The sequence below is a fragment of the Gopherus flavomarginatus genome, chromosome 1, assembly GCF_025201925.1.
Source record: "Gopherus flavomarginatus isolate rGopFla2 chromosome 1, rGopFla2.mat.asm, whole genome shotgun sequence".
Lineage (NCBI taxonomy): Eukaryota > Metazoa > Chordata > Testudines > Testudinidae > Gopherus > Gopherus flavomarginatus.
The window spans coordinates 187807606-187834309 of NC_066617.1; the positions used below are offsets into that span (position 1 = coordinate 187807606).

At 38.6% G+C, this 26704-nt stretch overlaps 2 protein-coding genes across 23 annotated transcripts in view; one reads left to right on the forward strand and one right to left on the reverse strand.

Moving 5' to 3' along the window:
* The window catches only part of LOC127054628 (uncharacterized), a 600194-nt gene that overhangs the window by 367699 nt on the left and 205791 nt on the right, over positions 1 to 26704 (forward strand). The window lies entirely within an intron of this gene.
* The window catches only part of ROBO2 (roundabout guidance receptor 2), a 1593247-nt gene that overhangs the window by 135238 nt on the left and 1431305 nt on the right, over positions 1 to 26704 (reverse strand). For 17 of the 22 annotated variants that reach the window (XM_050956226.1, XM_050956216.1, XM_050956330.1 and 14 more), the window contains one exon: positions 11759 to 11898. In XM_050956226.1, coding sequence (XP_050812183.1) covers positions 11759 to 11898 — 140 coding nt within the window. The remainder of the gene's footprint in view (positions 1 to 11758; positions 11899 to 26704) is intronic. The other 5 variants (XM_050956207.1, XM_050956375.1, XM_050956320.1 and 2 more) reach the window with 1 other exon arrangement.

Genomic DNA, 26704 nt, shown 5'->3' on the forward strand with positions numbered 1-26704 from the left:
TACTATGGATTTATATAGAGGCAATATGATATTTTCTCTCTTATTATCTATCCCTTTCTTAATGATTCCCAACATTCTGTTTGCTTTTTTGACTGCTGCTGCACACTGAGTGGATGTTTTCAGAGAACTATCCATAATGACTCCAAGATCTCTTTTTTGAGTGGTAACAGCTAATTTAGACCCCCATCATTTTATATGTGTAGTTAGGATTGTTTTCCAAGTGCATTACTTTTCATTTATCAACACTGAATTTTATTTGCCATTTTGTTGCCCAGTCACCCAGTTTTGAGAGATCCTTTTGTAGCTTTTTTGCAGTGTGCAAAGCTTGGAGTCAGGCAATTCAAGTAAAAGTCTAAATGTTTAGGAAAGTGAGCAGAGCCAATTCCTGTTGCATGAAGTCCATTACCTGTTGCAAGGAGTCCATTACCTATTAAAACAAATATATGTAAGATACTATGGTGATGGGCATTCCCAACCTCTTTTTCTATATATTTAGATTGAGATTGAAATTGGGATTATGATATGGAAGGTGGGGGAAAACAAAGGAAATAGGGAGGATTTATGGATTAGTACTAATTATTTTTGATGACTGCTTTCCTGGAGGGTTGTACTGTGATTAAACCTGCACCTCTGGTTTTGGTGATAATAGGATTGGGAAGGATGTTGACTGTCCCATTTCAGGGAGACGAGAGCACTTTTGAGGGTGGCATAGGAATTGTTGGAAGGCGGGAAATAAACTGGGTTCTCACCCACCGTTGTGTGTGGATTTCATCGGCATTTTTGGAGGTTTATGCCACATATGTCTAAAAGGAGACTGAAATACCTATTTAAGGATCTGGCTATTGCACTGTGTCCATTACAAGGCGGAGAGTGTCAAACAATGCTGCTATGAGCTGGGGATATGGCAATCCAGGAGACCAGTGGAGGGGGACTTGGTCTCTTTGAGCTCTGTTGTTGTGAGTAGAGGAAGTGGGCAGATACAGACTAACAACATATAAACTGAGAGTGAAGTGTTAAATATTGGATACATTGGCTGAGACAGCTGTATTTTCTCAGGAATGCAGAGCTGGTTGACAGTGACTCTATTCACCACTTCTTGTGAAACATAATCACTGTCAACCACAATATGATCACAGATGAAGCCCTCACTTTGGAGACATAACAGAGAACTGAAGGGATGACACTGCGGGTTTATTATTAACCCAAATATCTTTGACTGGTTACTCTGTTCAGCATGAAACAAGGGAGGGTGGAGGAGATGGTGAACCCATTTCATTAATGTTTTGCTTTAAAATGAAGAGGATTTCCCAAACTGATACTGGATTTGATATAGTCCCAGGCTGGAGTAGGGAAGCCACTAGTATTGTTATGCAGATCTTCTTGCTGCAGCACAGTCAGTACTAATGGAGTTGTTTGGAACATCCATACTCTTGTTGTTCTGCCTGGATGGGGACCTGTGCTGGCTGAGCACAGGGAACTATGCTTGCAGTTAGTAGCCTGTGTCGTACATCTTGACTTTGAAGCAATTCCATGGATTTTCTGGGCACAATTTGTTTCCTGAATAACGATGAGCTTGTATATATTATTTGTCTCCCAGTTCTTCTTCTTCAGATGGGGGAGAGAGTAGCTGATGCATACTGTCTTAAACTGGACTGGGGTTCTTACCTAGAAAAGTTAATAAAGCCCCAGGCATAGATGATGGAACTCAAACAGATATTTTGGATGGATTTTTCCACCATTAGGATTTTATAGTAAGAACAAAAGGAATTATTTGGAAAAGATCAGACTTCTATTATCACACCAGAAGCATCTTGATTCCAAGACTAATGGTTTTTATTGTCAATTTAAATTCAGAGTCTAAAGTTCATAAATAATAAAATACTTATTCTTGTCTTGTTCTGTGATTTTATGTGGTGCAAAATGCAGACAGCCTCTGAAAATTCTGGAGAAACACACAAACCACTCGCTCTTTGAAAGAACAGAGAGAAGGTCAAATAAGAGCAGACCAAAGTGCATTAACAACCAGGGTCCATATAGACAGTTAGTCTGTGAAAGGCTAAAGAATGGTAGATTCATACACCAGCTTGCTGTGAATTTCATGTTTGTGTGGACAAGCCCCCGTTTGTGTAGACTGACTCAAAGCCCACTGAAGTCAGGGGAAAGACTCCCATTGATTTCAATGTCCACAATGGAGCTGGCTAAATTCAAATAAGCATCAGACAATAAGTATCCCAAATTGTGGATCCAAGCAGAAAGTATAAATCGTTGTGGGGTCCAACAATCACTAATGGAGCTCTCCATGAATACTTGTACTCGTAGCAATCTGAGACTCTGTAATGGTACATCATGATTTTGGCACAAATTTGGCAAATACTTGTGGAAGTCTAAACAGAGAAAACAGATGAGTTTGGGAGATTTTGAGGTGGAGAAGTTTGTGGTCCAGTATTTTACTGTTTGGTGGTCAGCTTATTGTTCCTTCAGCTGAAAGTGCTAATCCAGGGATCGGCAACCTTTGGCATGCATCTCGCCAGGGTAAGCCCCCTGGCAGGCCAGGCCAGTTTGTTTACCTGCCGCGTCAGCAGGTTCGGCCAATCGTGGCTCTCACTGGCCGTGGTTCACTGCTCCAGGCCAATGGGGGCTGCAGGAAGCGGCAGCCAGCACATGCCTCAGCTCACGCCGCTTCCTGCAGCCCCCATAGGCCTTCAGCGGTGAACCGCAGCCAGTGGGAGCCACGATCGGCCAAACCTGCAGTCACAGCAGGTAAACAAACTGGCCTGGTCCACCAGAGGGTTAACTCTGGTGAGTTGTGTGCCAAAGGTTGCCGATCCCTGTGCTAAGCTTACCTGAGCCATTTGGGTCTCTATGTCACTACTAGCCAATAAAGTTACAGCAAAATCCAGTTTGGACACATAAATGCCGTACTGCTGCAAGGCCAAATCCTCAATTCCTCACTTAACATTCACTCAGGCAAAAGTTCCCTGAAAGGCAATGGAAGTTTTGCCTCAGCACAAAACTGAACATGAAGGTTTGGCCAGTAGATCTAAAAAGGATAACAACTGCCTGGACAAACTGCCTCAGTATTTTGTTTTCTTACTAAAACCCAAGGAAATGCGTTTGTTGCCCTGTGATTAGCTTTATTCTATTTTCTGATTTCATCACTGATCTGTCCAAAGTGTTCGCCTGTTAATAAATAGTGAAGAATCATTCTAGCTCACTCACTTTCCATTTAGGGAAGAGTTAGCTGCAAAATGTCTGTTGTTGCCTTGGTTTACCGCCAATCTCTACAGACAACAGCAGCAGACATGTCAGAATTTCTACCACCGAGAGATGGCACAATCCTGGCAAGTGGGATCTCACAATCAGCATTTCTGATATTGATGTATAATTCCTGAAAGTCCAATGTGAACTGCGATATTTCCATGACTGGCACTCAAATATAACAGCGTTCACAGTATTTAGGGTTTGCTGCAGAGAGAGAAATATCTTCTTCAATTATCATCTAACCAAAGACATTTCAAACCACAAAGTGAACTTAATTTAAAATACAGTTCTATGCATTTCAGATTTACTGTGCTGCAACATTTCAGATATGCCATTAAGTTGTGTCAGGTTGATTTACGATGTGACAACTTCCCAGAACAGGGTACAATGCATCAAAAAGTTACATTTCACTTAAATTTGAATAGATTGTATCTAATTAGTATTACACATGGCAAATGGAAAGTAGGTAACTTATCTATATGTATCTGCCTACTCCATGTTAAAAGAGACTCTCCATTTTTAGCTAACTGCAGTTAGATATTTTTTATACAAGTTGAAAATGAAATCCAACTTCTTGATGCATTCTTTTCTGGGAAATTGAGTCGTATCATAACTCAAGTTGGCTTGACTTATTACAATAGAATTGAAATGCAAAGAACTGTACTTTCAGCTGGATATAGGCAATTAATTTGAAAACTGAGTACTGTTTTTGATCTGAAGTGACTTACTGAGTGATCAGGAAAAAAGGCTGGTAAACAGAAGCATTGGACACACAGTTGATTTTCTTCTTTTTTAACTTAATTTTAAGTTTTCCATCTCAGGCAAAACAGTTTAGCAGTTACTTTTGAAGACCGGGCCAATGATACTTTTTTGTAGAATTTATGAATCTTTTTGGCTCCTTCCAACTTTGGTGATGGCTTTTCATAGTTATTCTAATGTGTGATTGCCATAAGAAAGACAGCAAAAATGAAAATGTGTGAAAATATTAACTTGTTCATCTGGAAAATGCATCTGATGAGTGAAATAACAGAAGTAAATGGCCTAAATAGGGATAAATATCCTGCTTCCTAAACCCATCTGTTGTAACTCCTATAGGAAATCTTTTAAAAGCTTATAAATAAAGAGAACATCTATTTGGGAGATTGACAACACATTTATTTCAAGCAGCAAATCACAACATGATGAGTAATCTGGTAAAGAACTGATAAAAATTCACAAGCTGCCATCCACCTCAGGCAGTACAATGCTTCATTTTTGTATACTATATGCTACTAGCTGTTTGAACAAAAGATGGTGAGCAAGAAAAATAATTCAGCACTGAATTTTTTTGCTCCATCTGAAGTTTAAACAAAACTGTTAGAAATATATTCAATAAATCAATATTTGAAACTATCATGGAAAAAACTGAATTGAAAATTAAAAGTACTCATTTTGCAATAAGAATTACATTCTCCTTGAGCATTAAAATTCCTCCTCTTTTGCATTTCAAGGAACATTCCATTAAACAATATCCTGGTTTTGTTGTCCAGGTTTGTTTTTTTTTAAAAGATGTTTTTCTCCTGAAGCATAAGCAGAAACAAAGAGTGCCAGAACCTCTTTTGGTATATGAATGGGATGAAAGAGCAAAATCCTTCAAATTCTACACTGCATGCAGCTGTTGTTGTTCTCTTACATGCAAATATACCACTATTAAAAATAGGCATATGTTTCTAGGAGAGGTCTGGGTATTTTAACATTAAGAAATCAACAATCATTACCTTTTATCATAACTTACTGACAGTTGGTAGAGATTGGCTTGGCCCAAATCCCTGATGTGAATTTACTAAACCTGGTGAAATGGAGATCTGAATCTTGTGCATCTGGCCCACCTCAAGAACAGTAATTGCATATATTGTATTGTGGGGAAAGGATTTTGTTGTTGTTGTTGAGACTTCTTGTAAAGTTATTCAGTTATACATGAATGATAAATATCAAGCAATATACAACCACTAGTACAGTAAATTTGCTTGGTAGATCCTTACATCTGATATGATTAGCAGGGGTGGCAGGTTTGCAGAAATTTTGGTGGTGCCCAGAACCCACCCTCCCAGCTCCTCCCCCCGAACTCTGCCCCCCACCTTCCTAAGGCTCTGGGAGGGAGTTTGAGTGTGGGGGAGGAGGTCTGGGGTGGAGGCTCTGGGATGGAGTTTGGGTGTAGGCTCTAGGCTGGGGCAAGGGGTGGGAGTGTAGGAAGGGGTGAGGGGTGCAGGCTCTGGGAGGGAGTTTGGGTGCAGGCTCTGGGCTGGGGTGGGGGTGTAGGGGGGGTGATGGGTGAAGGCTCTGGGAGGGAGTTTGGGGATAGGAAGTAGTGTAGAGGTGAGGGCTGTGGGGCTGAGGATGAGGGGTTTGGGGTGTGGGAGGGGGCTCAGGGCTAGGACAAACGGTTGGGGTGTGGGGTGAGGGCTGTGGGGTGGGGCTGAGGATGAGGGATTCATGATGCAGGAGGGGGCTCAGGGCCGGGGCAGATGATTAGGGTGTGGGGGGATGAGGGCTGGGGCTGGGGATGAGGGAGTTGGGGCATTGGAGAGGCTCAGGGCCAGGGAGGAAGGGCAGGGTAAGGGCAACCTTCCCTGCCTTTAGTGGCTGGGGGCACTAGGACCCTGTGGGAACAGTTGATACCAGGAGCCGGCAGAGCAGAGTCAGTGTGAGCTGCAGGCTCTGGGGCTGGGGGAGGCACACAGGGGCAGCAAGTGGGGGCCGGGGGACACTCGGGGGAGGCACGTGGGAATGACAAGCGGGGCCAGGGGAGAGACCCAGCCCCAAACATTGGTGGAACAGGGCCCCTAGGCCCCGAATATTGCTGAAGCCCAGGCACCACGGGCCCACACAACTTGCCACCCCGATGATTAGGGCTGATATTTTTACATTATTTTCAGCGAATTAAATAATTTGACAGATGCTGTACTAAACAATAATTATTTTAAAATAACCCACTCTATTTTATGGCCATCTCAATAAGTTAAAAAAGGGAGACATTTTCTTTGTACCAAACGACTACTTGTAACAAAATAAAACAATTTTAGTATGGTAAACACAAAGCTAGACCCTTATGAAGGAGTCATGTGCTTGGAAATAGAATAGCTTGAGATCAGGAGTATGAAATAATGGGCATGAAATAATATGGAGCATCGACACAGCAAAAGTCTATTACTTTCCTTGTAGATTTTTTTTTAACGTGGCCTTTATAGAGCCCAAAGAGCCTTAGCTAATGAATTTCTTCTTCCTTCTCTTTTAAGGATGAGAAAAAAGAAAGCTTTCCAAAACAAAATGTTCATTTTCTTGTACTGGCTTTCCCACTGCACTAAAATGTGGGTATTTATTGTTTATTAGTAGTGCTTTTCTAACCTCCATCAACCTAGCACTATCTTCACAGAGGGGTTAGATCAGAAGTTTTCACACCCCTGAGCAACATAGCTGAGTAAACCTAACTTTTTTAGTGTAGACCAGGCCTGAGTCACATTCATCTCCCAAACAAAGGGCCCAGTTCAAAGTAACTTTACTCCATTTTCACAGTGGTGTAAATCCATTGATTCTAACTGAGATCATTTGTATGAATCAGGCTCAGAGTCAGCTTAAGAAATTCCAAATTGTGTATACAAACAATGTCAAACCCTTCACACCTTACTCAGGCGCAACACTAATGATAATTTTGCCTGAGTAAAGGATTGTACATTTCAGGAGTGTTTATTAACTAAGCCCTAATTTTGATGCTAAGGGTTTGTCTTTACCATAGCATTAGCTTGACATATAACTCAAGTGTCGTCCCTAACCGATGCCCACACACACACAAAAATCTGTAGCTCAATTTAAGTGGTGCTTTAACCTTAAACTCGCTGGCCCATGAAGGGGTGTTGGTGGAAGTTCAAGTGCTGCTGAGTGCAGTGGGGACTCAACTACTCTGTGCTGCTAATACAAACACTCCATTGCTGTCTGACCATCTCACTTGAGCTATACTTGAGCACAGATAACTCGAGTTGACACTGCAGCGAAGAATTCTTTACACAAAAGGCTAAAACAATGAAATCATTATTCTAAAAAACAACATAGCTACAAAAAATGACATTCACAATAGTAATTTGTCTGGAAAAAAAAAATCTAGCAAATCCCCCTGAGCATGGAGTGCACAGCCATTAATGGATTTCCTTGGAATATTTTTCAGTACAAGAATAAGTTTCAGTGAGTGACGAGCTTCCTTTTCATTTTGCTCAATCTTTCAAATGTAACCAAAGTTTTGAAAGAAATTACCAGGATCTGAATTTTCTGAAGGGGGATTCAAAGTGCAGATGGTGATTCAAGGCCAGCCTTCCTATGCACATTGTATTAGCATGCACAATATTTTCATTTGCAGCCATCTTGTGCACTCCAAAGGCAAAACTTACACTCTAAAAGAAGAATTATGATCCAGGGATAAAAATCAGTTATGGCAGGCTTTATACAGAAGGACGATGAACTCTCCCAACAGGAAGGGAATCCATTCCATCCTCTCTTCAATTCAAGAACAGGGCATAATCAACTATATTGTTTCAAAGATTTTACACAGGTACACAAGACACAAGATGTGCAAAGTGTGTGCTTCTTTTCTTACTTCGGGAAAAAAAACATAATGGGCTGCTCATTTAGTGTCTGATCCAAAGCCATTTGAAGTCAATAGGACTTTTTCATTGACTTCAATGGCCTTTGTACTAAGCCCTTAACACACATCCACAAACTGTTAAGAACTATCCTATTAGTAATTTCGGCTTAACCACACCACACCCCTCTGTGATATAATTGCTGATTTGTTAGTGATTTGGAATGCCATTACATATGATATTCTAGACGTAATAAAAAATTCAGAGATAGCACTTCTTGCCCAGTCAAAATTGGTTGGCTAGCATTAGAAAGTTAGCACTATTAAGCATTGGTCATTAATAATTGTGCTTAAGTCAATTAAATGCTGCTGCAAATGAAAGATGAAGCATTGCATGAAGCCGTGCGAAAATGGATAGAAGGATGGTTACTTACCAACAGGGCGAGCTGTAGACATTACAATGGTGTGGTGAGAACATAAAAAAGAAATTAAAAAAAAGAAAAGAAAATCTGTCAGAATGCATGACGTGTAATGTTACATTTAACTATGGACACTCCAGCGATTTCTAAACTCACAAATGTCAGTGAAAGTAAGATGCCCAGCTTTATTGTTTAATTGAGAGTTATTGTTATTACATTTTTTTGGAGACAGTAGTTATACAGCTTCTGAATAAGCTGCCTGGAACCAATCATCTGAGAAACATTTCTGATAGGTTCATATGTCGTCATCAAGAATCACTGTTAATGCTTGATTGAAGTAAAATAGCTTTGCATTAGCACAAACTTCTAGGCCCAGATGAATACATCCATTCAAGCCACAGACTGGCAAATGTCATGCCAATAAATGAAAGGCATCACTGTCTGATTTAAATACCAATTGAATTTTAAGCATGGCCAGTCAGTACTGCAGTAAGAGCTGGAGAAAAGCCCAAGACACCATTTTTCCTATCCATGAAAGCTTATAGCACATCACTTTTCTTCACTGACAGGGTTGATGAAAATATAACAAATAGGTTGGAATGGCCACAGGGATTTCAATTCAGAGCCTCCCAAATTACTGCTTAGACAAACTTGTACTTCCTAAAAAATTGCTGCTGAATGATTGACAGGTTAATTCTGCTTCAGACTGATATTGAGATTGAAAGCAGTTGCTGCAACAAGTGATTTCTTGATTATAGTAGTAGCCCTTCATTGCACTTGAGTTGGGGGAGAGGGCTGTCAGGCCTGCTGTTATTAAAATACAGACATTCCTTTTAGAGGAGCTTAACATTTGGACAGAAAATTCACTTGAGGTTAAAACCTGGGAAGATGAAACTTACCTTATTTTAGCAATAGAATGAGTGTTACCCACTGAGGAGCTTATTAGCAACCAGTTTCATTTGCTCATTTAGGCTCAGAGACCAGGGTCAAACCTATGTTTTGAAGAGCCCTCATGTAAAGTAACATGGTCAGGGCCTATTCAGTTTTCACCCCTCCTATGACCTGAGCCCTGCACTGTCATAACAACCACTCCTTTTAAACCATTTCCTATCTGCTACACACTTCAGCACATAGCAACCTCCATCTCCTCCTCTCTTTGTTAGGTTCCATGGCTTTTGGTAATATGAAATATCCTCCCCTTTCATGGACTGGAAAGACAAGAGGTAGAACAGAACTGCAACTTCCCAACCACAGGACTGAGGGTAAGTCAGGGAATTCAAATTCTGCCATCACCTGTGGCTAATGAGGTCAAATGGAGCCATGGATGCGAGCTGGGTATTAACCTGTGGCAGGCAGGTTGCATATGTGTGTGCGCATGCACATGTAACTTCAGAACTGGGTTTTCAATGGACATGTAAATTACACAGGACTAGGGCCACCCCACACAGTGAATTCTAAAGCTTGTGAGTTGTTTCTCCCCTTTTCATGGGACAAAGTGAATATGATGAAAGTAAGGTAATTTCAAATAATAACTTTATATTAAATGCAGTAATGACACAAGCTGACAAAAGTTTGGTAATTCAGGGTTAAGACCTTCATTAATTAAAATAGGACCAAATCTTGATCCCTTTGAAATCAAAGGAAGTTTACCTGAGGGTTCCTTGTTTCCAAAGAGCCTAGAGTGCCAAGCATTCAACATTGAATTTCTTAGCTTTTCTCATTTTCTGTCACATCCTGAATGTTTAATATGCTTGTAATATAGTGGCTTCTTTTGTATTGAATAAACACTCTGCCTATGGACTTTAGATTATAAAGCCAAGAAAAAAAGATAATGGGAAATCTTCTTGAGTGTAGGAAAATCGATTAAATTATATATTTCCTTTTTCCACCTTAATTTGGTCAAGTTCAAGCTCCAGTGAGTTCAAAGGATTTTTGCTTTGTGCTAGTCATTGCTCGTATCACAAGGCTAGACTAGTGAAAAGAAAGGCTAGACCCGATAATGTATACAGTAGACACAGTTCTATGAGAATTTAAGGCCACTAATGGCCAGATTTATTGGGTATTGTGACTCTTTCTGTGACAAAGGAAGTGCACACTTTTTGAGAGTTAATTCTTGTGACTATTTTTATCAAATTATAAAATGGAAGAATGATCCTCAACACAAACAAATAGTAAGTAAAGCCTTTTTCAGCTTACATCAAGAAAGCCACATTATCACTTATTATCTAAAGTGACATTATGGCAATATTTTAGCAGATGGATTATCACAATACTCTCTTTTCTTTGTTATATACTGTACTAACATCTCCCCCCTTGCAAAGCCACTGGGTGACTTTTTTTTCTTTGAATTCAGCAAATTAAACTGAACTGTGTCCATGCATTAAATGGATGGAAATGGAAGTCGGCCTCTGGGGTCAGTTGACCCCTGTTCTAATAAAGCAATCCATAGAGATTTTGAACATTTGATTTAATGGGTATGGGGGGAAAAAGAAAAAAAGAGAAGATGAAGCTAAAAATGTTTTTATTAACCTTTCACAGCTCTACTGAAAACCTGCATCATGCACCAATAAACTGTGAAATAGTGTCTGTGTGATACCCATTGTATCAAAATTGCATCTTATCTTTTTTGAACGAAATAATAAAATATTTTAACTATTATTATATTTTATTCACTCTAATGTAATTTTTTTTCTCTCTTGCCATATTTAACATCTCAGTGTGTACTGTCACAGAGTACTTTCCAAAAACTCATTAGGCTTCTGGGATTTTAAACTTCCTCACTAAATTCAACTATACTATGTAAACAATAGATGGGTACCAGTGTGCAAAGATATGTTCAGAGGAAAAGGTTATGCTTTGATTATTATACTTAACCAAGTCTCTTATTTCTTGGGATGGTGTTAGTCTGTCATGTGAAAAAAAATGGCAGATGGCTCCTTTATGAAATGTTCAATATTTAAAAAATAAAATAAACATACATTGACTTATGTTGTTCCTAATTTTATTACAGAAAGGAACATGGAAAAACAGTCTACACGGGGTTGAGGGTTGGGGGGCAATAAAACCTACAGTTAGATACATACATACATATGAATCTGTGCTTTCACTTACAAATACTGAGACAGATCCTCAGCTGAGGTGAAATCTTTCTCCCGTTATAGGAGTTTTGCCCTTGACTTCAATGGGGCCAGGATTTCACTGTTGGTGAAAATCAGTATAGCACCATTGGCTGTGATGGATTTAGGCCAGGGGTTCCCAAACTTGGTTCGTGGCTCGTTCAGGGTAATCCCCTGTCTGGCCGCGAGATGCTTTGTTTACCTATGCGTCTGCAGGTATGGCCAATAGCAGCTTCCAGTGGCTGCAGTTCGCCATTCCCAGACAATGGGAGCCCAGCTCTCATCACTTCCAGGTGAGGATCTGGCCCACTGTGTCAGAAAGTGACACTGAAACATAACACTGTCTCAAGTACTGTAGCACTCACCTCGAACTGTGAGGGCGGCAGAGGCTTCTACTTTTCCAACTCGATTCTCAGCAATGCATGTGTAGGTTCCCTCATCTGTGCTCGTGGCCTTTTTAATGCGTAAGGTGTAATCATCTTTGATGTCATATCTGCATTACAGAAAATAGGAAAAGGAAAGATATTATGTAGCTGATAATTACGTGGCAAAATTTCTCACCTGGAGTTTACCAATCTGATTCCATCTTGGATACATCTCTGGAAGATAATTTATTATCTAGAGTTAGATAATTCCACCAGGCATTAATCTTCATGACATTTTTATTGCACTATGCATTAGTTAAAAACTTTACAGCCATAAAATTAGTATTGCTATGTTCACTCAGTATTAGGGCTTTATTAATAATATCACTCACTCTGCCCTTGATCTAGAGTAATATGATAAAATTAAGCTATCAGGCAAAAGTTATCAATATATGACAGCTTGGGTTTATCATGGCTTTAACTGCATGAGCTGCATATTTTACTTCTGCTGCTTTAAAAATAGTTTTCCCCTAAGGGGTCCCTAGTAAAATTGTCAGCCCCTGTAGGAGGGTGGAACAGGAAATTACATTGCGTTCATTTATGCACAATGTACATTGTAAACACAGGCTTTGAAAAGTGACTGTTTAGATGCAAGACACACATCAGTTTCCCAGTAGCACAATGTAATAATTTAACAGAACAGAGAGAGGAGATTTACCTTTTTTGTTTTTTTAAACAAAGAAGAAACATTTTCATTGCATTTCTCTCCCCTTTTTACCTCTTTCTTGTTACTTACTCTTATTCTAGTTCTAAAGCTATTCAGAATGTATCTGCATAGTGTGCATACTTCAGTATGAATGAACATTCATTTGTAAAGCTTTTTTTTAACTTAATTTCTGAAAGATATTCAGATTTCAATTGCTGTCATCCTGAAAAACATTCGCTTGATTAAATATTATGGCTGTTTTAGGGACTGATCCATTGAAGTCAATGGGAATCTTTGTCTTTTACTGATTTCAATGGGCACTCTAAGTCCCACAAAGGTTTTTATGAGGTATATTTTACTCCTGAAATATTCCCCTTTACAGAATTTGGATAAACATTCTGTTTGGAGGTAACAACCCTACTATACGTGAAATTAACTGATCTTGACCATAATGTTTAGCTGCAGATTTGTCAACTCTAAGGGGGAAGGATGCTCTTGAGGCTAAAGTACCAGACTGGACCTCGAGGGAGCTGAGTCTTATACCTAGATCTTCAAAGACGCACTGTGTGACCCTTAGTAAGTGATTCAACTGCACTCTGCCTCCGTTTACTTACCTGTAGAATGGAGATTATGGTCCCAATTCAGTAAAGAAATTAAGCACTTGCATAATTTAAATGTGATTTAAGCACATGTGTAAATGTTTTGCTGAATCAGAGCATAAGTAAGCTACTTCCCCCCGGAGTGTTGTGAGATTGTGTAGTGTGAGGCTGAAGTTATTAAAACTTGTAAACCATTTCTGAACCCCAGATGCTAATTTCTGTGTACATGCTAATTATTATGTATTGTTATTACTTTTTTATTTTGTACTTGTAATAGATGCAGTCAATATACAGTAAAGCTACTGGGATGTTTGTGTACTAACAAAATTACTGGAACATTAACCTATGAGTTCTATATGCTGAAATACTGTAAAAAGATCAGTTTTGCCAAGTAAAGCTCAAATTATCAATTAAAATTAATAGTTTCAGGGATAATTAAAAATCAGAATCCCCTTCTTTCATATTCTGCAGAGCTTTTATTGTGATTTGAGATTGTTCCCTTTCATATTCAATAAATTCATTAGGTAAGAAGCCATATAAAAATTAATAAAAAGAACTGAGGCGAACCATTCTACTACTGGTGTGCATGATGGTGCATAAGTACTTGTCATGTATGTATTTAGGAATCATATGTAGGTGCACTTTTATTCAGTATGTCACATTTATCTGATGCATAAATGGTATGCCAGAGGGAAAAGCGGGAGGTTGCTACAGTGTATTCCAGAAATTTAGGACCGTATTTGCTGTTGGCATAATTCCATTGAGGTTAAAAATTATGACAGCAGAGAATCTGGCCCTCCATTCCTTGAGCAGCTATTGTAAATATGCATTTAAAAGCCATATGCAGTTATTATGGCACATTTATTCTGGGGTGTTGCACTGAATTATGTAATTTTGCTCACTGTGCTACACCAGTCAATGACAAATTGAAATCACTGTTTTCATAGGAGTGAAAGGCAAATGGAAGCAATAACTTCCATAAAATCACAAGAATACAACACTCATTTCCCATACTGATGGAGAAGCTACTGTCTTTGGCAAACAAACTGCTACAAACAAGAGAGAATGCTTATTTCCTTGACATAGGGCCAGCTCTAGAGGAGTAAGACACGTGAAGCCACATTTGCTTCCTGTAAAATATTCTGAAATTAAGATTTCCTACCACATAGAGATTAGGTGAGGGTAGAAAAATACCCTACAGTGTGGGGCAGCAACTGGCCATTTATTTTGAGGAAGTGCTTTTGTTTGTTTGTTTGTTTGTTTTTTAAGGAAAGATAAAATCCAAATGGCACTCTGACCACGGCTGGGCTAAAACCAGACGGCAGCAAGACTGTGCCTGACTGACTGTTTGAACTTTAATGCAAGCAGTCTGGGACATGACTCTGCAGTTTGCTGTGGGCTGCAGCTGACTTGCTCCTCTTCGTCTCACAGATGTGTTGGTCCTGGCATGCCAGCCAGCTGCCTTGTAAGCCTCAGCAGCTGTTATATTTGTTCCTGTCCATCATGCAGATTGTGAAAAGGCTACCAGGTGAAAAAGCTGGCCGCCTGGCATGCCAGAATGCAGAACTAGAGCACAATCTTAATCATCCACTTGGGTATTGACAAGGAGGTTAGAGTAAACATGTCCCTATCAAGGTCCAATCATCAATTACCGGCACATCAAACTGAGGTCCAAGCCTTCTTGCCCGCACAGCCGCCAGGGCCTCAGTGGGTTTCTGGACCATCCTGAAAGAGCATGCCATCTAGCAACTAGACCAGTGCATGGAGGCACTCGTGGGACATTACAACCATCTGGTGTCCTGAACCATTGATGCATTGCCCCTCAGTCATCTGTTCCATCCACACTGTCCACATAAGTTACCATGGTTAAATGATAAACTTTGACAGACGAAGCAGGCAGTAAGAAGACTAAAGGAAAATTGGCTCTGAATCTGATCACAGCAGCACAAATGATCCTGTGCAATAAGGGTGGTAACAGTGAATCTTTCTTCTCCTCCACCATGGTCTTTGTAAAGTCACATCCCGCGGAACTGTTGTGGATGGTGAACAATCTAACCAATTCAAACTGCCTTCTCCTACTACCAAAGTCCAGTATCTCCTATTATAAAAAGCTTGCAACTAACTTTGCAGGCAAGATCTCCTGCATCTAGATTAATGTCACTGACCCTCTGGAGTATCACACCTGACCAAATTATGGCCATGCTGAGATCTGGAGGTACTGAACGCTCTGGGACAGCCCATTTTAACACATGAGAACTGGACCCCTGTCCCTTACTATTGATGAACGGTATAAGTATTTAAATATTAAAAATATCATATATGAACAATAACCTAGAGCCCCAAAGAGAATGTTACCATGTGATATCTCTAGTGAACTGAACATATGTAGCATCAACTTTAAAGCTCTGTGTGTGTGTCTGTGTGGCTGTCTGTGTATGGGTAAGTAAGTAAAACTGGAGCAGTGCAAAGAAGACAGCACAGACTGGGGAATTTGGTCCTTCATTTGCTAGCATACAGTGACATAACTTTTAAAAGCAGTGACAACTAGCAGCGAAGTAATTTATCAGTGAAAACTCTTGACACATGCACAGACTTCCTCATGTCACTGACCCATTTCTACCAATAGGATATTAGCACTCAATGATGATTGATTCCATCATGGCTCCAGCTAAGAATGACCTCAGTCACTGACCCAAACCTATCTAATTAAATACAACAAATAATAACTTAGCTTAATTACAACATAATTTCTTCAAATGTAGCCCATACTTAAGATTTCAAGGAGCTTTAACTTTATGGAAAGTTTGCAGAGCCTGGGTTACTCCATTATTAAGAACACTCAGGGCAGAAAAAGATCCCATTTTAAAATTAATTGTAACTCAAATTTATTAAGGGATGAACTTGTAAAGTGTTAGAACATTCATTCTGTACTCAGAGAATAAGCAGGCTAAATTTGGGGATGATACACTGTACTCGCGTATAACAAAAAAGGCTGAATCTCAGTGTTAAGGGGAAAAAATCAGCTCAATCTTAATTAACTATGAGTCACAACCAATGCTTGTACAATATACATAGTGTCAAGAAACACCTTTCAATATACTACCTAAATATTACTGGCTGTTACCCAAGCTAATGCCAAAATTAACTATAACATGTAGCCCCTAATGTGTAGTTATACGTATTTACTATCATCTAATAGCTTTTATATAGTTCTTTTGTTAAACAGTTTGAGATACTTAACCTTTCACTTTAGCTTACTCTTCAGCCATCAGTACTGAGTTGAGAGAGGATTTTTAAATAAGCAGTCATTATATGTGTGGATACAAAACAGCCACTTTAAAACATCATATAAAATTATTCCTGTTCTACAAGTAACAGTTAGAATGGGTCTGGCTTTAATAAATGAGAAAAAAAGAGAAGCAAGCAGATGAAAAAACATTGCCGGTGAGGAAATTCTAACAGAAATTGGGTGATTCTGATTGTGAAATTTGGCAGTCTCTGGCATATATGACTGCACTCATTGTTGCCGGTTTTGATTAATGACAGTTGTACAATAGTGTGCTGACAGTCCCTGCCATGCAGACATTTTTTTTCTGATATGAAACACTGCTGAAAAAATGCAACCCAATCAGATTTGGCCCCCGGACAACATGTGCTATCATCACTGTACCGTGAATTGAGATTGATTGGTAACCAGCTGTGACAAAGTGGGGAAATGAAAAGAAAAGAAAACTGTGACAAAACCATTACCATCTGTTTCACCAAATAATGAATAAAACAAAACAAATTAATGTACAATGCTTAAAAATAGTGAATATATTGAGGATACTGTCATGCACTAGTTTGAATTTATAACAAAATGGTTAAATTATTTTTCTTCTCCACTGCTAATGATTTTGCCCCATTTCTAAAACTTTATTTGTCCATTGTTCAGTACCCAATCATCTGTCTGCATTTAAATAAAAAAAAGACAATGTCCTGAAATTATAAAACTTTTGATAATTCAAATGCTGTGTAGGTGACTGTTAAAATGAAGGTCTTTGGATTTGCTATCTTCTATTTCATTAGAGTGTAATAAATTTACACAGTGCTTTACAAAACACATTGAAGGCAAGATTTCCAAAAATGTCCACGTAATTAAGCATAGAAAATGCACATGTGCTTACATGCCTACTTTGCATGCACAATTAGCACAATTGTGTCTGCAGCTGCAGTCATTACACTCATAGATGGCCTGGTAAATGTCTAACTGGTGATGTGAGTGTGCATTTCCTTTGACTGTGTATTCAGTCATTGCAATTGTGAATGCAGATAAGACACATCAATGGGCATGAATTTTAGCATTCATACAGTTCTCCAAATGTGGCCTATAGAAAGTCACGGTCTCTGCAGAAAGTAGTTTACAAGAAGAAGGACTAGATCTTTCACTGGTGCAAATTGGTGAACCTGACTTAAATGAAGTTACAACAGTTTATACTCTCTGTGAATTTTTCTCCAAAGTATGTTCGCGACATAATCTTTATTAAAAAGAGAGCTTGTGTGCAGACTTCTTGTAGCTACTACAAAAAGTGAAATATTTTGCTCCGTTTTATAAGCCTACAGCTTAATTTTTTGTCAGGCTAATTAACAAGTAAAAAAGAAAAGTTCCAAGAAAATGAAGTTATTTTATAATGGAAAGCTGGGATAACAGGCGCACGCCATAACACCCGACCATTTCAGATGTTTACATCTAAAATTTCACGGTGCTGTAACCGTGGGAGTCCTGACTCAAAAGGGAGTCGTGGGAGGTTGCAGGATCACCAATCTTATTTCTGCGCTGCTACTGGCGGTGGTGCTGCCTTCAAAGCTCGGCACCTAAATGGCGCCAGCAGCAGCACAGAAGTGAGGATCACAGGATATGGGATGGTCATCACTTTTGGGGGGGCAGAGCCTGGTGTCCCCCCCCACCCCCCAGCCTGCCCAAGGCCCCTTTAATCCCTGAGCGCTGGAGGGAGGGGCAGCCTGGGAACAGCCCAGCAGGGGGTTCCTATCATGCACTGGGCCATTCCCGGGGCTGGGTCAGACACACCTCCGAGAACCTCCACTGGTTGCAGGAAGCTCTGTGGCTGCTGGCTGGGCGCTCAGCTCTGAAGGCAGCACAGAAGTGAGTTATATATAAGATATATGTGTGGATACAAAGCAGCCACTTTAAAACATCACATAAAATTATTCCTGTTCTACAAGTCACAGTTAGAATGGGTCTGGCTTTAATAAACAAGAAATAAAGAGAAAGCAAGCAGATGAAAAAAACATTGCTGGTGAGGAAATTCTAATAGAAATTGGGTGATTCTGATTGTGAAATTTGGAGTCTCTGGCATATATGAATGCACTCATTGCTGGTTTTGATAAGTGACAGTTGTATAATAGTGTGCTGACAGTTTATATATACTTTAAATTACCTTTAATTGTGTGTGTGTGTGTGTGTGTGTGTGTGTGTGTGTGTTTGTGTGTGTGTGTGTATAAAAATAACACAAACACACACACAGAGCTTTAAATAACCTTTATATATCCTTGAGCCTGGGGATCCCAAGTGCTGGTATGGTTCTGAGATGCGTCTTAGAGTCAACTCAGGACCATTCTAAATTGAGCCAGCTGCTAAGAGCCCTCAACTCAGCATTAGAGCAGGTGGACTGTGGCAGTCTGCTCCACATAGTGGCTACCTGTACACTCCCTTTTCCCTGGGCACGCCTCCTACACCAGTGACAGGGTAGATGCACAGTATAGGATCCAATATGCTTTCCCTGTACCACCCTGGAATTCACCACGCCATGGAAATCCTCAGGTAGTTTTTTAAAATGGCTTCCTGGTGGTTTTTCACTTGCAGACCAAGTGAAGTGGCCACAGTAGGGCCCAGGACCTGGACCAGGGACAGAGCTAAGTGGCATAAGTTATTTTTCACATTTGCTATTGGCACATTAAACACTTGGAAAGAATGTTTTGGCTTCATCTGAAAACATTTATGGTTTGCTATCAGCACATTTTTATAATTAAACTACCATTTCCAGTATTAATTGCAGCAATATAAAGTACAAAACCACATGCTCATTATTCCTTAAACCAACATATGCTTTTGGCATTTGATAGAGTGGCCTGAAATACGTTAAAATAATATAAAACTCTAACAGTTACATTTATTGTGCAAAATTGCTTCAAGTTCTGAAGTAACACATGATTTTTCTCCGCAAGCAATGCGTTCTTTTTTTATTAATATTTATACAGTGCCATAAGTCACTGTATGTAAGTACACATTATTGACAGCTCAAAATCTAAATAAGACAAAATTCAAAAGTGATGGTTACAGATAAAAAAGAATAAAGAATGGGAAGGATAATACATAGCAAAAGACAAAGGAAGTGTGTTAAGTTTTCTTTCTTTAAAAGTTACAGTGACTGGTAAGAGACACGGTCAATGCTGGAAAGCTAGCCATAAAGTTTAGGTGCTCAGAAGGGATGTGAAGAAGAAGAGAGTCAGGATGCCATTCTTTTCCACAAAGAAGTTCTCTCACAGACAGTGAAGTAAATCTGTAACACCAAAATATATACATAGGACCAAATGTTTGTGTTTGACTAAAGGGCTGAAGGGCTTATTAAAAGGATATGGAATCATTCACTTCTCCTCTACATTACCTTTTCAATTACAGACAAGGTCAGTATTGACTGGAAATTGTTACCACCTGATAACTACATGAAATAGCTTTGTGGTCTCACTTTAGCTCCTGACAGACAGTTCTCCGTGCCACAAAAATCAGAACCTATTGTCACCCTTTTTGACATTCTGACATAAGAGGCCACATGGGCAGCAGTGATACAAATGTCCCCAGTGCCTGACAAATATACTTCAATGCTGATGTAAAGGACCATTGATTTAAAGGAGGGTAGCTCTCCACTCCAATTCATTATGGGTATGTGTACACTGCAGCTTGGAGTGAGCCAGACTTGTGGTAGCGGGGCTCACACTACCATACTAAAAATAGCTGAATGACATTGTGGCACTGGCAGCAGCTCAGCCTAGCTACCTGTGCTCAGACCTGGGGGTGGCCCATGCTTCCCCAGGTGCTGTCACATCCACACCATTACTTTTAGTGCGCTAGCATGAGCCCCACTACCACAAGCTGTCTAACCCGGCTGGGAGACTCGCTCTCAGCTGCAGCATAGATATACCCATAATGAATTGACATGGAGACCTATCCTCCTAGCTCTGAAATGGTTTTTTACATCAGAGTTGAAATGTATTTGTCAGGCACTGGGGACATTACTGCTGCCCATGTCGTAATTCATCTGTCAGCAGAGGACTCTCAAGTCTCAGGGCTGTCAATCTAGCACTTTTCACAGCCACAAAATTCACTTTAAAGAAGGGGGGAAATACTACTTCATGTCCATTTCTGCTTATAAATTAAAAAAAAAATAAAAAAAAAGGATATAGCCATGGCTGGAATCCAATAACCAAGCCTGAGCCAAGATCAGCATCTTGAATTCACTAAACATCCTTTTATACAGTTAAAAGAAGCATTTTTCAGAAATCTGAACATGCTGCTTGTTAACATTCTGAAATGAACAGAATCTGTGTTGGCTGGTCTATGCTTCTTTGCCTTAAGCGTGATGATTAACTATGCTAGTCCTGTCAGTGAAATTAACTGAAAGATTTTCTAATCTCTATTGTAAATCAAGAACAAAGCATAAAGTGGTCACTAAAGAGGAAATCATGTTAATGTTCTAATTCAAGCATTTTTGATGTTACAATTGAACTCAAAATCATGTTATTAAAACCAGTTGTTTCACTATTGTTGAACTGGCCTCAGCACAAGACCTAACAACAGGAGCTGGCACATGTCAGAGTTCTGTTGGTTCTTACAGTATAAAAATTCTTCTACAATGGTTTCATGGGCAACCTTTGATTTCTTCTAATGAAATGTTCAACCTTCATATCCTTTACTAGGAGGGAACATACTTAAAATAAGAGAGGAAGTCTCCCTGTGTCCCACCTTCCAAACAGTACCAATGAGCTAGTTGTTACTGGTCTTAATTCCTGCTTGTGGAGAATTCATCTTATTTCTCTTCTGAAAGGGTTTCCATGCAATTTTTTCCCACACAATTAAAAAAAAAAGTATATGGTCTTATTAGTCAACCCAGGCAGTATAATTATTTATCAGAAACTCAAATTATTTCATGTCCTTAAAAGAGTGTTGTACATGTCAAAAAGGCAGGCTTCCTTAGCATGAGCTCTGAGAACCTGCTCAACATTTCTGAAGTTTAAAAGTAAATGTTACAAACAATGCAATTACCAAGCTCTTTTATTTGGTATAGCCAAAATTTTCCAATATTACAAATGGTAGTAGATTGGAACAAGTCATATTAAGAATTTTTAATTTGAATGCAATTCTACATCATGGTGTTTTCAACAGCATTTATTTAATATCCAATAAAAACCAGAAAAATTGTAAAGGAAGAATCAGTGCTTGAAGGGAATAGCATTGGGTTGGAACGCTGTTCCAGAAATTATCAGTTTCAATAGAATTTAAGTATTCATGATTTTTAAAAGGATTGAAAAGGTGGAAAAAAACCAAAAACCATCTGTGACCAACCATCTTTCAGTGGGAAAGCAGCAAGTGCTCCACAGAACACCAGTTGTCCATGTGGCAAAATTTGAGCATCTCTGCACTAAATTGCTGGTTGACACGGTCACTTTAAGTCTGTAGCCACATGGTTGTAAATAAATTCTTCCAGACTTGAATCACATCAATGCAGGATTGTCTTCATGAGTCGGCAAACAGAAAGTTTGAAATAATACCACCTCTGAGAGGTATCAACTCCCTTTCTCACCTCTCTGGATGGTTGTTGACTCTTAAATACAAAGGAGAGGGGGAATCAATTCTCAGGTGAAAGGGAAGGGCCAACAGGAGAGAATCATGGTGAGTGGGGCACCACTTTGATACTTGATAAGAATTATATAGAAGACACACACACACCTCAGTTTTAAATGACTTGATCTGTTTTAGGATAGCAGCAAATAAACATGTTTGTATTGCAGGTTTTGGACCTCTACTTTTGATCTGTTAAGTTGTATGAAATATCTACAAGTTGTATTATAGACCAACATACACCAGCCATATGCTATATTTAACACTGGACAACAATATCCTCTGGAAACTGCCTCTAGTCTCTCCAGTTGCACATAAGTATACAAATAGCACATTCAATTTCTTTCTTTTACTATCTTTCTTTGACAAGCTATTAAAAACATCCTGTTTTCTCCCCTATGTTCCTCATAAAGGGAGTCAGTCTCTCCTTGATGGTTAGGTTAGGAAGCAAAATGCTGAGAATGGAAAAAACAATGGATGTAAAGTGATCTAGTGTGAGTGCTACAGTTAATATGACAAACCTTTCCCCCCTGGTTCCTTTATTTAGTACAATTAATTGTTATTAATTGCAACAGAAATGTGCTGATGTAATCAAAGATTAGATCCATCACACCATTAAAACAGTCTTTCCTCTAATTAATTTTCAGTACACATTAGACTACATTTTGTTACAATCTGTACTAAGATTAACTCGACCAAAGCACTCAGCACTGTAGGGTTATTAACTCATATTTCATTGAAAGGTCATTCTCCCCTTGGTTGTATCTAGAAGAGACTGCAGTTAAATACCTCACTGTTCCATCCACAAAATATAAATGTTGTTATGTAGTGCTTCTTTTGTACAACAGAATTCAAAATTATACAGTTTCTTTCTTACTTACTGAAACAGCTTTTAAAGCCTGATCCTGAGAGATGTTGGCGTCAAAGGAAAATATATGTGCTCGGGATCCGACCCTAACTAAATCCTTTTTAAAAATTAAAGTTTCTGACTTTTATTCATTTAGAAGACCTGATACAAGTCTTACATGAAACTCTTTCCGAAGAGTCCTAGTATTGTGGACACTAAAGGGATGATTTTTAAAATCTAGTCTTGTACCTGCAATTTTGTGTCCACAGAAATTACCAGTGCTAATCCTGGAAACTAGATCTCTGCCTGACAATGCATGCAAATCAGAAATCCAATTGATGGAATTTGTGCCCACAGAATGTGGATGAAATTATGTGCACTAAAAAAAGATACTAGATTTAAAAATGTGTCATGGATACTTCTGCTGCATGGGCCTTACAGTTGAGGCCAAAATGTAGCCAAATAATACTTGAACAAAAAGAGAACTTCTAATTTTCTCTAAATTCTCACTTGTGACTGAAGTTGGTGCTCATATTGTTCTCACTTCAACAATTGCTTAATTAAATTAAATATAAAATCAGAGGTTTGAATAATGACTTTTTTTACATATAAGCACAAGAGATTATCCTTTAACAACAGAACATAATGCACGCATTTTTCCAAAATAATTTTTAAAATGAACATTGCCAATTTTAAATAAATAACAAACCATACCTCTGTTTTTTATGATTTTCTCTGCTGTTTCATGTAATAACCCTCAATCTTATAACACTTAGCAATGCACTTTATGTAAACTGCATACCACTCTAATTCTGAAGTATAACTTTAGGTTTCCCTGCCTACCTTCTCCCATTGTGCGGATGGCATCTAAAATAAATTACTCTTTCTGCTGGTGCAGTTGCCACTTTTCATTCCTTAGTACAATGCTCATCTAATCAGACAGTGTCTGTAAATGGAACTTACAAGTGCAGGTTGTAATTTCATTAAAGACGTATTTACAGAGCTCAACCAGCTGTTCTGGGCTGGAATACCAAAAAAAAAAAAAAAAAAAAAAGACCCATGTGATTGCTACTTAAGACATTTTTTAAGGCAACTGTAAAATACATTCTCTGAGTAAGTCTCACTCTTATGAAGAGCTGGCACTGCTATCTTCTTCGTTGTGAAAGGTTTAAACAGTTATTACAGCGTGTCATAAATTTTAACTTGTAATTGAAAATCTCTTCACTTCCTCAGGAAAAAAAAAAATCCTGTATTGCTTGCTACATAATTATAGGCTATGCAGCTGCTCTCTTAGGCTTTACTAGGAAATTTGAAGACATGAAACACTGCACAAACTCTATTCAAATTTTTATCAAATAGAAAGCCAAAGAAATGTCACCCCTCCACCAAAGAATCTCAAACAATAACAATGACCCCCTTCCTGTTCTAAGGATTAAAAGGAGCAGAGTCGTTATTTGAATAAGGCCATATTTGGTTAGAGGTCTTAACTGTTACTCCCCATTTCATAGGAGTCTATTTGCCCTTCAGTAAGTCCTGTTTACATCAATCATGTATCATGGAGACAACTGGACACCGAACTGTGTCACTGAAAAAGGGTGTGGTACACTGGATTTAAAAAAAAAAAATCCAATGGTTCCTCTGCCTAACTTATTTGCTTTGAAATAATCTTTTGTCCTCAGCTGCTTTGAAATCATCTTTGTCCTGTCTATCTGTATCATTTGTATAGCAAACCAAGTTTATTCATGAGATAGTGAACCTAATATTTTAGCTAGGGGCATCAGGCTAGTGACTCCACAATTTCCTGTTCACCTTCAGTAGTTTGACATGAGTCCTACTTGATTAAATATTCCCCTAGCCTTAGTGCAGTGTGGTAGCTATGGATTGATGTAGAATTTTTAGAGCAATTAAAATAAAATATACATGTGCCTCTCTCCTTGACTCACAGTGCATTTCAGTCTTGGGTCATTGATTCAAAATGGACAGCCTCTGGAATGAAGCTTTACACATCCCAGAGTTCACATTGTACTATAATTTTCCCTGTTGGTTTAGTACCAAAAATTTGTAATCTAGGGAATTGTTAATCTGTTGAGAGGAGTTTGTGGTCTACAAAAGAGTAGAAATGCTGAATAATTCAGTTAATATACAATCAAAACAATATAAGAGGAATGTGGCTGTAGGCAGCAATATTATTGAATAAACTGTGTCCATGGAGCCTTTCTTAGAGCTTTCTTAACTGATGACCAGTTTCTTTGGAAACGAATATAGTGTTCTGTAACTATGTGGTTAATAAAGGTGCACCAGGCACCAAAACCTTTACATATTTTCCTTGCAGCGCCTACTTCAAAGTTTAAAATAAAAAACCTATCTACAATACATATATAGCCTCCTATTACTTTATTATCTGAGCATCTCATAGTCTTTGTCTTTACCTTCACAACTTCCTCACATGCTATTATCTCTATTTTACAGATGAGGAACTGAATTATAGGGACACTAAGGGCCAATTTTAAAAAGATATTTATGCTCCTAATGATGCAGGTTGGTTCCTAATGAGATTTTCAAGAGTATCTATGGTGACTTGCCAGAACTCACACCCGAAATCTGTGGTGGAACAGGGATTTATACTCAGGTCTCCGAAGTCCCAGGATAGTGCCCTGACCACTTACTTTGTTACCTCTCATTTCTCAGAACTTTTGGAAATCAGGTCTTTTATTTAAGCACTTACAAAAGGATTTAAGAGTAAGGTTTTTGTTAAAAAAATAACTACATGACTTAGAAGCACCAGTCATTGACTTTCATTTGGATTTATGCTCCTAAACCACTTAGACACTTTTGAAAATTCTATCACAGAAAACTTACTTTAGGGATCCAATTTTGAAAAATCTTGCTAAAAACACCAATCCAAACTTCATATTTCTACTTGAATTCAGCTTAAAAATAACATCATTCATTTATTTTTGTAAATAGGAATCTGAACAAAAACACTAGATTACAACTTTATTGTTAATATAACTTAAAAATACTCAAAGTTTCTTCAGGAGTTATGAGTTGCTGGCTTTTCTTAAATTAATCCAGCTGCAACTTGAGATACACATTGTTCACAAAAGGATCTTTATAATTAAAACTATAATAGGAAGGTTTCTAAGGAGCTGAAGGGCTTTTCAATTACTATGCAACACAAAGTTTGGTGTAGTAATAGCTATATAATTTGACTGTATTATCTCCTAAGTATGATACGTGATTATGCTCTCCTTACTCTTATATTTCTCAGTAAAGTTTAAAGAAGAATTTAGATTGATAGAGAGAGAGAGACATTTACATTCTTGTAGGCTAATATCCTGATCCTGCAAATTACTTTGTACAACTGCTTCCTATGAGGTGCTCATTTCAGAATCAGGGTCTAACACTCTGTATAACAAAATTCATGTTCTAGCATCACTGAACTAGACATTTTTGAAAGCTGAAATCTTGAATGGAAACCTTAATAAACCTTTAACACTAGTCACCCTAGTGGGAATCTCGTATAATCCTGCCATTGTACTCCTGGGATGAAGCCAAGAGGAGAATATTATTTAAAAACAGAATATACACTAACATTAGGCAGCTGCACAAAGAATGTCATCAGCTGTGGAAATAGGAAATTGACACTCTAAGCTGTAACACAAATAAATGGGTGGAACATCTGCTCAGAGGAGGGTTTTATTTATGTAATAAGGGATGCAAAGGGAAAACTTTCTGAAGGTTTCATACTGAAACATAGATGCAAAATGCTTATAATAGAGGTGCTCAGAAGATGCAAGTTAGCTTCATTTTCTCTTTAAAAAATATCTCCCATTCAATCAAAGAGAAAATACTCGGAAGTTGTCTTCATTTCAACTGACAAAGC